Raw genomic sequence first — 17,333 nt, forward strand, 5'->3', positions numbered from 1 at the left:
AGCGACAATGGAGGAAGAGAAAGGAAAAAAAAGAAGCGACAGGGAAAAAGGAAAAAGCGCGTGAGAAAAAGGCGAGGTTTTTTGTAAGGGTTGGAAGAAGAGAGGGAGGAAAAAGAATAAAATAAAGATCCGGGGGCGAAAAGGCAGTTGAATTGAATTTTTCGTTTTTTTTTATCTTCTTTTACGCTTAACCCCTCCCCCCCCCCCCCGCCCCTGTCACCTTTTCTTCTTCCCTTTTTGGGTGCTCTTTTTTGTCTAATTAGCAAAAAGACGTCTCTCACTCTGTGGTATTCTGGGATGAAGATGGATCGGGTCCCGGAGCCAAACTTTGATATGGACCCATGAGATTGGTTGAGATTCGAGAAACGTGTACAAATGGACTGAGTTTGACAGGACATTTGACTGAATCTGACACTTAACTCTTGGATATGGATTTTAAAATAGGACCTGAAGGTGTAATTGGAACTGAATTCGATTTTTCACTGGATTTTGTTTGGATCTAGATCTGGATTCACATATATTGCTTAGAATTCAGATTCAGATCCTTATCAACCATGTTGCTTAAAAATAGTCAATTCAGGGGTGAATTGATTATTTTTAAATAAATGCAAAAATACTAAAAGTTAAATTTTAATACTATTTTAATAGTTTAACATGTGTCACGTTATGATTGACACATAATATTTTTTTATTATTTTTTGCCGATACAAAAAGATTCACTTGAGTACTGGTATCGGGGCCGATACAGCTGAATCGGTGGCCAAACGATTCAGGGGACAACATTGGTTTTTAAGACAATGCAGGCCTGTTTTTGAAATATCAAGTAAAATACGAACCTCGAAATGAAATTTTCCCACATATATTCATATCCTGACAACTAGATTCGGTAACATTAGTGTCGTCCATTGTCCCTACAACTAAGTACCACGTTGACTGGTAAAAATACTATAGTTGGATATGGTGACAAAGGAAAACACCTAAAAGTCAAGGCGACGGTGTCATTCTCTGAATTTACAACATCGTGTATCGTGGAGTTTGGGTAAATTTTGGCACACTTTAACACTTTGAAGGAGCTTATTTTACAAGTATTTAGACGGTCATGTAATCAACGAGGTTCTTTTGATTTAGCTACGGCAAGGATCAGGTTTACTGTGTAATTGCATAAAAAGAAAATGGCACGCTTCTGACCATTTTTTGGGCTCTGTCACAAGGATATTGTACGATACGCAAATTTGACAATATTCTCCGCAAAGAACACGAAGATATTTTTTTTTAAAGTTTTAACTAATAAGAAAATATTGTGATAATTTAATATATATAATGCAATTTTCAATAAATTATTATTTGAATTTATTAAAAATTGTTAAAATATTAAAATAATAAGTGTAAGTGTCATAGTATGTCAAGTGTTTCTGGTCGTGTTGCGAGGGAACTGGCCTGTGCTCACTTTTGTGTGGATGTATCAGTTGGATGGTTAGGATTAACATGGAATCTTCTGTAACACATGTTATTTGGGTGGTTAAAATTTGGTTGATTCAGCTCTGAATTCGAGTTGCACAATTCCAAAATCAATTCAAGGTTCGAGACGATTCATACAAATGGGCCCCAACTCCCTCTTAAATATGGATAATGATCAAGATGGTTTCGTTCCGGTTCCAAATGACCACGTGTCATTGCAAGATAAAAAGTCTGATATTATGTTGCCACGTGTACATTTCTGTGGCCTCTTCCACCCTGGGCATTTCTACTATCTGAAATTACGTCTGTCTCTCTTCTTGCCCGAAACTCCGCCACCCCAGCATCACACGACTTCCCTCCACCCAGAGGTGCATCCTCAGGGCCCTCTCTCTTCTCTACCCGCCGGAATTTGACCTGTTTACAGTAGAAATCAGATCAAAGAGTAGCGATTTACAGTGAAAATCATATCAGAGAGTGACGATTTATAGTGAAAATCAGATAAGAGAATAACGATTTACAGTAGAAATCAGATCAGAGAGTAGCGATTTACAGTAGAAATCAGACTAGAGAGTAGCGATTTACAATAGAAATCAGATCAGAGTAACGATTTACAGTAGAAATCAGATCAGAGAGTAGCGATTTACAGTGAAAATCAGATAATATAGTAGCAATTTACAGTAGAAATTAGATTAGAGATTAGCGATTTACAATAGAAATCAGATCAGAAAGTAACGATTTACAGTGAAAATCAAATCAGAAAGTAGCGATTTATAAAAAAGATCATATAAAGGACCCGCGCCGGGAGGAGCCCCCGGACCCCCCTCCTGTAAGGGCAAAAACTATAAATCAGGCTTCACAACTCATCAAGTTGAATGATTCTACCCACGCTGGGAGGAGCCCCCAAAACCCCCTCCTGTAAGGGCAAAAACTCTAAATCAGGCTCCACAACTCATCAAGTTGAATGATGCTACCCACGCTGAGAAGATCCCCCAAACCCCCTTCCTGTAAGGGCAAAAACTATGCTACCCACGCTTGAAGGAGCCCCCAAACCCTCCTCCTGTAAGGGCAAAAACTCTGAATCAGGCTCCACAACTCATCAAGTTGAACGATGCTACAGTAAGTGTGCAAGTCAGTCAGTGTTTGATGGAGCAATGTAGGATCGTCTGTTGGATGTGCACAAAAGCAGAAAGAGAAGGCAGAGAGAGTGAGAGGGTTGATGTTCATGGCCTTCTCTAAGGGGGGATTCCTTTCTCGGATAATCCTGCAGTGCAGGGACTGGATCTTAAATAACCATCTTCGGGGTACTTAAGTCTTTACAACCACTCTTTTTCTAGAATCGTCATTTTTTTTTGCACCAGTGAAGAAAAAAGTAATTAAGTCTTTGCAATCGCATCAAACTCCAACACTAAATGATGCTGACAAACATGGGGATGGGATACGAGACACACACACATGCTTATATACGTGGTGTTTTTTGGGACCCCCGAGTATAAGATGCCCTCTTCGGGGGGGGGGGACATATAACCTGCTTCGGACAATGACTATGTTGAGATACATCTCTCAATTGTAGAAAGCAATTGTGAGGAAAAAGTTTGTAGGTGAAGAAAATCTCATAAAACATGGGATATCACGGTGACTAGGATTTTTGGAGTAGGCAGGCTTAGGTTAGGTCAAAAGTCAAAATCAGGTAAGTAGGCTTCGACTGGCCGAGTTCGAATCATTCTCATTAGTGTGAGGGAATGATTGTCATTTGAGGCCAATCAAACGTGCCCCTAGTTTTCGCGCATACATGTACGCACTAAAATACACTTCAGGCTGTTAACGGGTTGGCCATTCGACCCATCAAAGTGCATCCAAATTTACCCATATAACAAGCAATTGGGTTCTCGTTAAATTGGGTCAAGAAAATGAAAGCCCAAATCCTAAATGTGGTGTTTAAGTTCGTTGCATGGTTTGTTAATAAAGCACTGATGTATAAGAATGATTTTTGAGGATATAAAAAATGAATGGCTCACAATCAGGGTTACAGGAAACTCTACTTACATGTGGGAAACTCATTCTTTGGGAAACCGTTTTCCTAACCGGAAACCATGGGTTTCTGAAACTTGTAGAAAACTTCTAAAAAGCATGAGAGACCTGTTTCCCGTAGAGTGAGAAACCTGTTTCACATCACATGAAAAACCTGCTTACTTTATATGAGAAACTGGTTTCCCTTATTTGAGAAACATGTTTCTGTTTTTTTTTTTTTGCGAGTTTTCTTAAATAAGAATTTCTTTTTCAATGAAAAGTTGAGATATGTGTTATTCAAAATTTTATTTATTTATTTTAGTTGTAATGAATATAATCATATATTTTATAAAAAGTATTAATCCTTACTATTTATCATAATATTAATAAAAAAGTAAAGTTTATGTAAACTTATAATATTCTTGTCCATATTATCGGCAATTGCATTTTTGCACCACATACAAGCACACACACATTTCTCATTTCTGATTCCAACACATTTTCAGTTTTGCATTAAATTTAGAAAGTCTCATTTATCGTTTATGTTTCCCAACATATTTCTCTTTTCTGATTCCCTTCCTGGCAACCTTCCTCAGAATACACAGGCATTTCACAACTTAAAAATCGTGGTTTTATTTAAAAATACATGATAGAAAGTATGATTCCCAACAATCAAACTACGCTGAACATAAATATGCAGACAAATTGAGCAACAGCTATGTCACAAAGATTTGCCTACACAAGGACACATGCACAGGGTTCAACTCACAAGTTCAAAATTTATTCAGAAAATAGGGCATGAGAACATGGAGTTTTAAAAAATTTAATCAATAAAAAACTATTATTTATTTATTTTAATAATAAACAATGCATTTTTATTAAAACATTAAAAAGTATTAAATTATCAAAATAATATCTGTACATGCCAGCATGTCCGAGCATGTCACCAGGGACATACCCCAAAATGGAGTGTCCCTGTGACATAGTGTGAGAGATGTTCTAACACTGGAGCTCACTAGTAGGGGTGTCAACGGGTTGGGATTGGTTTCAGACCCAGGTGAAACCAGACCTAACCCTGATTTTTGGGTATGGTATCAGGTCTGGACCTGGGTTTAATCAGACCCACCATAAGAGAAACCATACTCGGACCCGATAAGAACTACATGAATCAGATCCATGCCATACCTGGTAAAATAATATTTTTTATCACTTTTAATTGAAAAATTGTGGGTCTTAATCGGAACTCGGGTCGGGCCCGGTGTAAAATTTCACAAACTATACCTAGCTCCACGTATTAATCAAACCTTGACCGGGGTCTTAATCAGGTCTTCTTATTTATAAACAGATCCTATAGGGTTTGATACGGGTCAGGTCTGGATAAACCTGACCCGTTGACACCCCACTCACTAGGGCATAGCTGACACCATCTCTCTCTCTCGTGTGTGTGGTTGTATCTCATAAAAACTACATTTGTTCGACTCCAAATAAAAATCGTTCCGTCACCACGATTTGCCCCATTTCCCCATTTCTCATGTGCAAGCAAACGTGAGAAAATGGGGCATTGGGATTTCAAATCACCTTCGGGGCCATCGTACTCTCATGCAATTTCAAATTACATCGTCCACCATGTGATTTATAAAAATATGATTGGAATGATATGAGATGTAAGCCAACTTGAGAATCACACTATTTTTCTTTACTTTTTCCTCTCTCTCTCTCTCTCTCACGATTCTTCCTCGCTTTTAGTAAAAGAGAATGCACTGCCAATGTAAGCCAACTTGAGAATCACACGATTCTTCTTTACTTTTCCATCTTCTCTCTCTCACGATTCTTCCTCGCTTTTAGTAGAAGATAATGCACTGCCAATGTGAGCCAACTTGAGAATCACACGATTCTTCTTTACTTTTCTCTCTCTCGATTCTTCCTCGCGATTCTTCCTCGCTTTTCCTAAAAGAGAATGCACTGCCACAAGGAAACATGATTCCTGTCCGTCTGCCGTACACACCTCTTTGTCTCTCTCTGTTGTGTGGATGACGTGGTTCCTTGCTTGTTTCAGCAACATGTACGGTGACTCATTCGGCATCATTCATTTGTTTTTCTAAATTCTAATACAAAGTGTGTATGTAGGTTTTAAGAATTCCCCGACAATTGACTTTTTTCTTCTGTTAAAAACAGAGGCTGCGCCTGAAGGAAACTTGCATTTTACATATAAATGTGCAAATAAATGGGATTCAATCTTAGATTTTAGAATATAAAAGCCAACAAAAAAATGATGATACAAATCCAAACAGAGATCCATTTGCATCCCCTATCTCACACACTTGAAAAAAAAATTGTTTTTTTGTTGGCAATATTTTGCAAGTGCTTACACAAAAACCTATAAAAATTAGAAATGAAATATCAAAATGTGTAATAAAAGATAAAATAAGCAAATGTCCATTAAGATGATTTGGACATGTTGCACGAATACGTATTGCAGTTCCTGTGAGAAAGATCGAATCAGGCTCAGGGAATTAGAAAAAAAGAAAAACACAGAAGACTTGAAGAAGAGTGCCTTGGAAGGAGACAGGTGACATTTTGCAATTGAACACAATACGATTGACATAAGGCTCGATGATGATGAATCATTTTGCAATTGAAAATGAAATTATAATGATCACTTGATTATTTCAAAGTACCGTTACATATCTGCGACTGGCCGTACGGAACTTGCCATTGCAGCTCCACTCTCTCTCTCTCTGCAAAAGTGGTGGCGAATCACATGATTCTTCTCTCTTTTCAAAAAGAAAACTTGATCAAGTGAAGGAACTTCCATGCCTTCCTGCAAATGCAAGAAAACCCATCACCCATCTCGCCCTTTAAAGCACCAATCGACCAACTCTCTCTCTCTCCTCTCTAAGCCCACATTCCCCACCATGGCCATGAGCACCCCACTCTGTGTTCACCTCCACCACTCTGTCCCACCATCTCATTCCCCCTCCAAACCCATCAAAAAATTGTCTCTGCCCTTCATCTCAAAGACTCTCCACCGGTTTTCCTTGCTGAGGCGCAAGAGATCCCAAAAATTCAGGCTCAGTGCTTTGCAGGAAGGAGATGATGGGGGCTCTTACCTTCATAAGTGGAAGAGGGCCATGTCAAGGTCGGAGATCGAGAGGGACGAGCAGCAGCATCGTAACTTAGGCGCAGAAGAATCCGGGTACAGTCTCGAGAAGAAGGGTAAGCAATTTAGGAAGATTTTGGAAGTTCCAATTGAGGAGAGGAATAAGATTCAGAATCGCCCGGTGATCGATCGAGCGGCTGCGGCCATTGCGGCGATGAGGGCGATTCGCTCGGAGAAGCCTACATCAGACGGTAATTTCCCTTCTACTTTAGTTGTTGAGATGTGATTCAAATTGTTCATTATTGCAGCTTCTTCTTCTTTAGAGAACCTGAAGCCGGATGGTTTCTCGGGTTCTAAAGATTCAGGTTTAAAGCCACCGGGGTTGAATTATGGGACAAAATTCAAAAGCAAAGAAGTACAGTTCTTTCTTAAGTGTTATTTGGATAGGTTTCAATGAGGAAGAATGTACTATCATTCTTGTGTGTTTTTGTTCAACTGGGTTTGGGTTCTCTTGCTCATACTATTCAAAGTGGTTCTATTTCTGCAGTAGGCTCCAACAGGGTAAAAGGTAAATTTCTTTTTTGGGAGTTTTTTGGTTAGGTTCTACAGGGGGAGAATGTATATTTATTTCCTAGGTGTTTTTTTTTTCGATTTTTGAACTAGGTGACGGCTCTTTTTTCATATGGCTCAGAATGGTTATTTTTCTTCTTGCTGAGATGTGAGTTGTTTTTTCTTCATCAGAGACGCCTGCATCGGATGGTATGTCCAGTTCAAAAGATTCAAGTTCTAGGCAGCCGGTTTCTAATTCTGAGAAGCCCACATTGGATGGGGTATCAAGGGTTAAAAATTCAAGTTCAAGGTTGTCTGGGTCGAATTCTCAAATAGACTATAATGGAGGAGAAGGTACATTCTTTTCTTGAGTGTTTTTTGGATAGGTTATAATGGGGAAGAATCTACATTTATTTCAGTGCTCTTTTTTTTAATTTATGAATTATATACTAGCTCTTTTGCTTATATGGTTCTAAAAGGTTCTTTTCCTTTTGCATTTGTTGCTGAGAGGAGATTTTGTTTGTTCATAGTTGTTATTTCCTCTTCTTCAGAGAAGGTCGCACCAGATGGTTCGTCAGGTTTGAAAGATTCAAGTTCAAGGCAACCTGGTCCGAATTCTGCAGTAGAATTCAAATTGGGAGAAGGTACATTTCTTACTTGGGTGTTTTTTGCAATGGTTCCGTTGGGGGAAGTTACAATTCTTTCTTGAGTGTTTTTGGGCAATTTTTGAATCCAGGGTTTGTTTGCTCGTAAGGTGGTTCATGGTCATTTTCCTTTCGCTTTTGTTGTTGAGATGTAATTCTCCATATTCATAGTGGCTTCTTCTTCTTCTTACTCTTTAGAGAAGCTTGCGTTGGGTGGTTTCACAAGCTAAGATGTGATTATGCTTGTTTATGGTTACAGGTTCTTCAACCTTGGAGAAGGATGCACAAGACGGTTCATCTGGATCTAAGGATTCAGGTTTGACAATGCCAAGGTCAATTTTTGTAGAAGAGTATGATACGCTAAAAGGTACATTTTTTTCAAGACAGTTTTTCAGATAGGTTTAGGAAGTGGAGAAAGTACATTTATTTCTTTGTTGTTTATTTCAATTTTGGAACCGGGTGCAGGCACTTTTTCCCAGATGGTTCTGAATGGTTATTTTCTTCTACTTTTGTTATTGAGATGTTATTCTCTTTGTTCATAGGGGTTGTTTCTTCTTCATCAAGCCAGCATACATCGGATGGTTTGTCCAGTTCGAAAGATTCGAGTTCGATGCAGCCCATTTCAAATTCTGAGAAACCCACAGTGGATGAGTTATCAAGTGTTAAAGATTCAATCTCAAGGCCGTCTGGGTCAAATTCAGAGATAAACTATAAAGGGGGAGAAGGTAAATTCCTTTCTAGGCCATTTTTTGAATAGGTTACAATGGGGAAGAATGTACATTTATACTAGTGTTATGTTTTTAATTTTTGAATTATTGGGATCGACATATTAGGTTCTAAAGTTTCATGTTTGAAGCTATCTGGGTCGAATTCTGTGGTAGACTTCAGTAGGGTAAAATACACATTTCTTTCTTTGGTGTTTTTCTGAGAGGTTCCAAAGGGGGAGAATATAGATTTATTTCATAATCACTTTTCTTTCTAATTTTTTATCTGGGTACGGGTTGTTTTTCATTTTTTAATAGGGTATGGGTTCTTTTGCTCATATGGTTCTCTGTTTTATAGTTGTTGTTTCTTCTTCATTAGAGAAGATTGCACCTGATGGTTTGTCCGATTCAAAAGATATAGGTTCGAGGCAGCCCGTTACAAATCCTGGGATAGACACCCAGACTAGCAAACATATATTTCTTTCTTGGGATTTTTCTTGTTAAGATGTGATTCGCTTTGTTCATAGAGGTTGTTTCTTCTTTATCAGACAAGCCTGCAATAGATGGTTCATCAGTTTCAAAAGATTTAGGTTCTACACACTAACTTTTTATCTGATTTTGTTGTAAAGATGTGATTCTCTTTGTTCATAGTTATAGATTCTTTTTCTATGAATAAGCCTGCACTGAATGGTTTTTTGGGTTCTAAGGATTCAAGTTTAAAGCAATCGGGGTTGAATTATGTGGTAGACTTCAATAGGGTAGAAGGCACATTTCTTTCTTTGGTGTTTTGCTGAGAGGTTGCAAAGGGGGATAATATAGATTTATTTTCTAAGTATTTTTCTTTCTAATTTTTTCAATAGGTAGAGGTAGTTTCTCATTTTTTGAACTGGGTAAGGGTTCTTTTGTGCATATGGATCTATATGGTTGTTTTTTTCTGCTTTTGTTGTTGAGATATGATTCTCTCTTTTTATAGTTGTTGTTTCTAATTCATCAGAGAAGTCTGCACGTGATGGTATGTCCGGTTCGAAAGACATAGGTATGAGGCAGTCGATTTTGAATTCTTGGATAGACACCAAGCCTGGTGAAGGTATATTTCATTCTTGGGTTTCCTATAGGCTCTAGTGGGTATAAAGTATAATTCTTTATCGACTTTTGAATTGGGTATGGGTTCTCTTGCTCATTCGGTTCAATGTTCATGGTTGCTTCTTCTTCTCCTTCTTTAGGGAAGCCAACATCAGATGGTTTGTTGGGCTCAAAGCCAATAGAGTCGATTTTCAAGACAGACACCAAAAGGGGAGAAGGTAGATTCATTTCTAAGGCATTATTTAGGTTAGGTTTCATTGGAGGAGAATGTACTATCGTTCTTGTGTATTTTTTTTCAACTTTTGAATTTGGTATGGCTTATCTTGCTCATACGGTTAAAAGTGGGTTTTTTTTCTTCTTATTTTGTACCTAAGATATGATTATCATTGTTTATAGTTACAGGTTCCATAGGGGAGAATGTATATTTCACTCTTGTGTATTTTTTTTCTACTTTTGAAATGGGTATGAGTTCTTTTGCTCATACGGTTCTACACAGTAACTCTCTATCTGATTTTGTTGTTAAGATGTGATTCTCTTTGTTCATATTTACATATTATTCTTCTTCCATGGAGAAGCCTACACTCGATGATTTATTGGGTTCTAAAGATTCAGGTTTAAAGCTACCTTAATAGGATAGAAGGCACATTTTTTTCTTTGGTGTTTTTCTAAGAGGTTCCAAAGGGGGGAAATATAGATTTATTTCCCGAGTGTTTTTCTTTCTAATTTTTTAATTGGGTAGGGTTTTTTATCTTTTTTTGAAGCGAGTATAGGTTATTTTTGTATGGTTATTTTACTTCTACATTTGTTGTTGAGATATGATTCTCTTTTTTCATAGTTGTTGTTTCTTCTTCATCAGAGAAGCCTGCACCTGATGGTTTGTCTAGTTTGGAAGATATAGGTTCGACACAGTCTGTTTCAAATTCTGGGATAGACACCAAGCATAGCGAAGGTATATTTCTTTCTTGAGATATTTATAGGTTTTAGTGGGGGGAAAGTGCAATTCTTTTTTAAGTCTTTATGCAATTTTTGAATTAGGTATGATTTCTTTTGCTCATAAGGTTTTACATGATCATTTTCCTTTTGCTTTTATTTTTGAGATACAATTCTCCATGTTCATGGTTGCTTCTTCTTCTTCTTCTTCTTTAGGAAAGTCAACATCAGATGGTTTGTTCGGCTCAAAGGATTCAGGGCTCATAAGGGTTTATCTTGTGTATTTTTTTTTTCAACTTTTGAACTTGGTATGGGTTATCTTGCTCATACGGTTAAAAGTGGTTTTTTTTTCTTCTTATTTTGTATCTAAGATATGATTATCTTTCTTTATAGTTACAGGTTCCATAGGGGAGAATGTATATTTCATTCTTGTGTATTTTTTTTCTACTTTTGAAATGGGTATGAGTTCTTTTGCTCATACGGTTCGACACAGTAACTCTCTATCTGATTTTGTTGTTAAGATGTGATTCTCTTTGTTCATAGTTACATATTATTATTCTTCCATGGAGAAGCCTACACTGGACGGTTTATTGGGTTCTAAAGATTCAGGTTTAAAGTTACCTTAATAGGATAGAAGGCACATTTTTTTCTTTGGTGTTTTTCTAAGAGGTTTCAAAGTGGGGAAATATAGATTTATTTCTTGAGTGTTTTTCTTTCTAATTTTTTAATTGGGTAGGGTTTTTTATCATTTTTTGAAGAGAGTATAGGTTATTTTGCTCATATGGTTCTGTATGATTATTTTCCTTCTACATTTGTTGGTTAGATATGATTCTCTTTTTTCATAGTTGTTGTTTCTTCTTCATCAGAGAAGCCTGCACCTGATGGTTTGTCCAGTTTGGAAGATATGGGTTCGACACAGTCTGTTTCAAATTCTGGGATAGACACCAAGCCTAGCGAAGGTATATTTCTTTCTTGAGATATTTATAGGTTTTAGTGGGGGGGGGGGGGGAAGTGCAATTCTTTTTTAAGTCTTTATGCAATTTTTGAATTAGGTATGATTTCTTTTGCTCATAAGGTTTTACATGGTCATTTTCCTTTTGCTTTTATTTTTGAGATATAATTCTCCATGTTAATGGTTGCTTCTTCTTCCTCTTCTTCTTCTTTAGGGAAGCCAACATCAGATGGTTTGTTGGGCTCAAAGGATTCAGGCTCAAAGCCAGTAGAGTCGATTTTCAAGACAGACACCAAAAGGGGAGAAGGTAGATTCATTTCTAAGGCATTATTTAGGTTAGGTTTCATTGGAGGAGAATGTACTATCGTTCTTGTCTATTTTTTTTTCAACTTTTGAACTTGGTATGGGTTATCTTGCTCATACGGTTAAAAGTGGGTTTTTTTTCTTCTTATTTTGTACCTAAGATATGATTATCTTTCTTTATAGTTACAGGTTCCATAGGGGAGAATGTATATTTCATTCTTGTGTATTTTTTTTCTACTTTTGAAATGGGTATGAATTCTTTTGCTCATACGGTTCGACACAGGAACTCTCTATCTGATTTTGTTGTTAAGATGTGATTCTCTTTGTTCATAGTTACATATTATTATTCTTCCATGGAGAAGCCTACATTGGATGGTTTATTGGGTTCTAAAGATTCAGGTTTAAAGCTACCTTAATAGGATATAAGGCACATTTTTTTCTTTGGTGTTTTTCTAAGAGGTTCCAAAGGGGGGAAATATAGATTTATTTCCTGAGTGTTTTTCTTTCTAATTTTTTAATTGGGTAGGGGTTTTTATCATTTTTTGAAGAGAGTATAGGTTATTTTGCTCATATGGTTCTGTATGGTTATTTTCCTTCTACATTTGTTGTTGAGATATGATTCTCTTTTTTCATAGTTGTTGTTTCTTCTTCATCAGAGAAGCCTGCACGTGATGGTTTGTCCAGTTTGGAAGATATAGGTTCGACAAAGTCTGTTTCAAATTCTGGGATAGACACCAAGCCTAGCGAAGGTATATTTCTTTCTTGAGATATTTATAGGTTTTAGTGGGGGGGGGGGGAAGTGCAATTCTTTTTTAAGTCTTTATGCAATTTTTGAATTAGGTATGATTTCTTTTGCTCATAAGGTTTTACATGGTCATTTTCCTTTTGCTTTTATTTTTGAGATATAATTCTCCATGTTCATGGTTGCTTCTTCTTCCTCTTCTTCTTCTTTAGGGAAGCCAACATCAGATGGTTTGTTGGGCTCAAAGGATTCAGGCTCAAAGCCAGTAGAGTCGATTTTCAAGACAGACACCAAAAGGGGAGAAGGTAGATTCATTTCTAAGGCATTATTTAGGTTAGGTTTCATTGGAGGAGAATGTACTATCGTTCTTGTCTATTTTTTTTTCAACTTTTGAACTTGGTATGGGTTATCTTGCTCATACGGTTAAAAGTGGGTTTTTTTTCTTCTTATTTTGTACCTAAGATATGATTATCTTTCTTTCTAGTTACAGGTTCCATAGGGGAGAATGTATATTTCATTCTTGTATATTTTTTTCTACTTTTGAAATGGGTATGAGTTCTTTTGCTCATACGGTTCTACACAGTAACTCTCTATCTGATTTTGTTGTTAAGATGTGATTCTCTTTGTTCATAGTTACATATTATTCTTCTTCCATAGAGAAGCCTACACTGGATGGTTTATTGGGTTCTAAAGATTCAAGTTTAAAGCTACCTTAATAGGATAGAAGGCACATTTTTTTCTTTGGTGTTTTTCTAAGAGGTTCCAAAGGGGGGAAATATAGATTTATTTCCCGAGTGTTTTTCTTTCTAATTTTATAATTGGGTAGGGTTTTTTATCATTTTTTGAAGAGAGTATAGGTTATTTTGCTCATATGGTTCTGTATGGTTATTTTCCTTCTACATTTGTTGTTGAGATATGATTCTCTTTTTTCATAGTTGTTGTTTCTTCATCATCAGAGAAGCCTGCACCTGATGGTTTGTCCAGTTTGAAAGATATAGGTTCGACACAGTCTGTTTCAAATTCTGGGATAGACACCAAGCCTAGCGAAGGTATATTTCTTTCTTGAGATATTTATAGGTTTTAGTGGGGGGAAAGTGCAATTCTTTTTTAAGTCTTTATGCAATTTTTAAATTATGTATGATTTCTTTTGCTCATAAGGTTTTACATGGTCATTTTCCTTTTGCTTTTATTTTTGAGATATAATTCTTCATGATCATGGTTGCTTCTTCTTCTTCTTCTTTAGGGAAGCCAACATCAGATGGTTTGTTCGGCTCAAAGGATTCAGGCTCAAAGCCAGTAGAGTCGATTTTCAAGACAGACACCAAAAGGGGAGAAGGTAGATTCATTTCTAAGGCATTATTTAGGTTAGGTTTCATTGGAGGAGAATGTACTATCGTTCTTGTGTATTTTTTTTTTCAACTTTTGAACTTGGTATGGGTTATCTTGCTCATACGGTTAAAAGTGGTTTTTTTTTCTTCTTATTTTGTACCTAAGATATGATTATCTTTCTTTATAGTTACAGGTTCCATAGGGGAGAATGTATATTTCATTCTTGTGTATTTTTTTTCTACTTTTGAAATGGGTATGAATTCTTTTGCTCATACGGTTCGACACAGTAACTCTCTATCTGATTTTGTTGTTAAGATGTGATTCTCTTTGTTCATAGTTACATATTATTATTCTTCCATGGAGAAGCCTACACTGGACGGTTTATTGGGTTCTAAAGATTCAGGTTTAAAGTTACCTCAATAGGATAGAAGGCACATTTTTTTCTTTGGTGTTTTTCTAAGAGGTTTCAAAGTGGGGAAATATAGATTTATTTCTTGAGTGTTTTTCTTTCTAATTTTTTAATTGGGTAGGGTTTTTTATCATTTTTTGAAGAGAGTATAGGTTATTTTGCTCATATGGTTCTGTATGATTATTTTCCTTCTACATTTGTTGGTTAGATATGATTCTCTTTTTTCATAGTTGTTGTTTCTTCTTCATCAGAGAAGCCTGCACCTGATGGTTTGTCCAGTTTGGAAGATATGGGTTCGACACAGTCTGTTTCAAATTCTGGGATAGACACCAAGCCTAGCGAAGGTATATTTCTTTCTTGAGATATTTATAGGTTTTAGTGGGGGGAAAGTGCAATTCTTTTTTAAGTCTTTATGCAATTTTTAAATTATGTATGATTTCTTTTGCTCATAAGGTTTTACATGGTCATTTTCCTTTTGCTTTTATTTTTGAGATATAATTCTTCATGATCATGGTTGCTTCTTCTTCTTCTTCTTTAGGGAAGCCAACATCAGATGGTTTGTTCGGCTCAAAGGATTCAGGCTCAAAGCCAGTAGAGTCGATTTTCAAGACAGACACCAAAAGGGGAGAAGGTAGATTCATTTCTAAGGCATTATTTAGGTTAGGTTTCATTGGAGGAGAATGTACTATCGTTCTTGTGTATTTTTTTTTCAACTTTTGAACTTGGTATGGGTTATCTTGCTCATACGGTTAAAAGTGGGTTTTTTTTCTTCTTATTTTGTACCTAAGATATGATTATCTTTCTTTCTAGTTACAGGTTCCATAGGGGAGAATGTATATTTCATTCTTGTATATTTTTTTCTACTTTTGAAATGGGTATGAGTTCTTTTGCTCATACGGTTCTACACAGTAACTCTCTATCTGATTTTGTTGTTAAGATGTGATTCTCTTTGTTCATAGTTACATATCATTATTCTTCCATGGAGAAGCCTACACTGGACGGTTTATTGGGTTCTAAAGATTCAGGTTTAAAGTTACCTTAATAGGATAGAAGGCACATTTTTTTCTTTGGTGTTTTTCTAAGAGGTTTCAAAGTGGGGAAATATAGATTTATTTCTTGAGTGTTTTTCTTTCTAATTTTTTAATTGGGTAGGGTTTTTTATCATTTTTTGAAGAGAGTATAGGTTATTTTGCTCATATGGTTCTGTATGATTATTTTCCTTCTACATTTGTTGGTTAGATATGATTCTCTTTTTTCATAGTTGTTGTTTCTTCTTCATCAGAGAAGCCTGCACCTGATGGTTTGTCCAGTTTGGAAGATATGGGTTCGACACAGTCTGTTTCAAATTCTGGGATAGACACCAAGCCTAGCGAAGGTATATTTCTTTCTTGAGATATTTATAGGTTTTAGTGGGGGGAAAGTGCAATTCTTTTTTAAGTCTTTATGCAATTTTTAAATTATGTATGATTTCTTTTGCTCATAAGGTTTTACATGGTCATTTTCCTTTTGCTTTTATTTTTGAGATATAATTCTTCATGATCATGGTTGCTTCTTCTTCTTCTTCTTTAGGGAAGCCAACATCAGATGGTTTGTTGGGCTCAAAGGATTCAGGCTCAAAGCCAGTAGAGTCGATTTTCAAGACAGACACCAAAAGGGGAGAAGGTAGATTCATTTCTAAGGCATTATTTAGGTTAGGTTTCATTGGAGGAGAATGTACTATCGTTCTTGTCTATTTTTTTTTCAACTTTTGAACTTGGTATGGGTTATCTTGCTCATACGGTTAAAAGTGGGTTTTTTTTCTTCTTATTTTGTACCTAAGATATGATTATCTTTCTTTCTAGTTACAGGTTCCATAGGGGAGAATGTATATTTCATTCTTGTATATTTTTTTCTACTTTTGAAATGGGTATGAGTTCTTTTGCTCATACGGTTCTACACAGTAACTCTCTATCTGATTTTGTTGTTAAGATGTGATTCTCTTTGTTCATAGTTACATATTATTCTTCTTCCATAGAGAAGCCTACACTGGATGGTTTATTGGGTTCTAAAGATTCAAGTTTAAAGCTACCTTAATAGGATAGAAGGCACATTTTTTTCTTTGGTGTTTTTCTAAGAGGTTCCAAAGGGGGGAAATATAGATTTATTTCCCGAGTGTTTTTCTTTCTAATTTTATAATTGGCTAGGGTTTTTTATCATTTTTTGAAAAGAGTATAGGTTATTTTGCTCATATGGTTCTGTATGGTTATTTTCCTTCTACATTTGTTGTTGAGATATGATTCTCTTTTTTCATAGTTGTTGTTTCTTCATCATCAGAGAAGCCTGCACCTGATGGTTTGTCCAGTTTGAAAGATATAGGTTCGACACAGTCTGTTTCAAATTCTGGGATAGACACCAAGCCTAGCGAAGGTATATTTCTTTCTTGAGATATTTATAGGTTTTAGTGGGGGGAAAGTGCAATTCTTTTTTAAGTCTTTATGCAATTTTTGAATTATGTATGATTTCTTTTGCTCATAAGGTTTTACATGGTCATTTTCCTTTTGCTTTTATTTTTGAGATATAATTCTCCATGTTTATGGTTGCTTCTTCTTCCTCTTCTTCTTCTTTAGGGACGCCAACATCAGATGGTTTGTTGGGCTCAAAGGATTCAGACTCAAAGCCAGTAGAGTTGATTTTGAAGACAGACACCAAAATGAGAGAAGGTAGATGCATTTCTTAGGCATTATTTAGGTTAGGTTTCATTGGAGGAGAATGTACTACCGTTCTTGTGTATTTTTTTTTCAACTTTTGAATTTGGTATGGGTTATCTTGCTCATACGGTTAAAAGTGGGTTTTTTTTCTTCTTATTTTGTACCTAAGATATGATTATCTTTGTTTATAGTTACAGGTTCCATAGGGGAGAATGTATATTTCATTCTTGTGTATTTTTTTTCTACTTTTGAAATGGGTATGAGTTCTTTTGCTCATACGGTTCTACACAGTAACTCTCTATCTGATTTTGTTGCTAAGATGTGATTCTCTTTGTTCATAGTTACATATTATTATTCTTCCATGGAGAATCCTACACTGGATGGTTTATTGGGTTCTAAAGATTCAGGTTTAAAGCTACCAAAATAAGATAGAAGG

General features: G+C 36.1%; 1 protein-coding gene across 1 annotated transcript; it reads left to right on the forward strand.

Moving 5' to 3' along the window:
• The first annotated feature begins 6,380 nt into the window (after positions 1-6,380).
• LOC149830595 (uncharacterized) lies at positions 6,381-8,157 on the forward strand. The gene is made up of 4 exons (XM_090015489.1): positions 6,381-6,816; positions 7,307-7,468; positions 7,666-7,758; positions 8,018-8,157. The coding sequence occupies exons 1-4, from the start codon at positions 6,381-6,383 to the stop codon at positions 8,155-8,157; spliced, it is 831 nt and encodes a 276-aa protein (XP_089871615.1).
• Positions 8,158-17,333: the final 9,176 nt, after the last annotated feature.

This window comes from Nuphar pumila, chromosome 8 (assembly GCF_984573655.1).
Source record: "Nuphar pumila chromosome 8, dmNupPumi1.hap1.1, whole genome shotgun sequence".
Taxonomy (NCBI): Eukaryota; Viridiplantae; Streptophyta; class Magnoliopsida; order Nymphaeales; family Nymphaeaceae; genus Nuphar; species Nuphar pumila.

What these genes read in the sequence shown, in the direction of transcription:
- LOC149830595 (XM_090015489.1), top strand. Translation starts at nt 6,381, where the DNA reads ATGGCCATGAGCACCCCACTCTGTGTTCACCTCCACCACTCTGTCCCA. An exon ending in GGAGAAGCCTACATCAGACG is followed by an intron (nt 6,817 to 7,306) that starts GTAATTTCCCTT and finishes TTTCTTCATCAG; the next exon opens with AGACGCCTGCATCGGATGGT. An exon ending in AGAATTCAAATTGGGAGAAG is followed by an intron (nt 7,759 to 8,017) that starts GTACATTTCTTA and finishes TTATGGTTACAG; the next exon opens with GTTCTTCAACCTTGGAGAAG.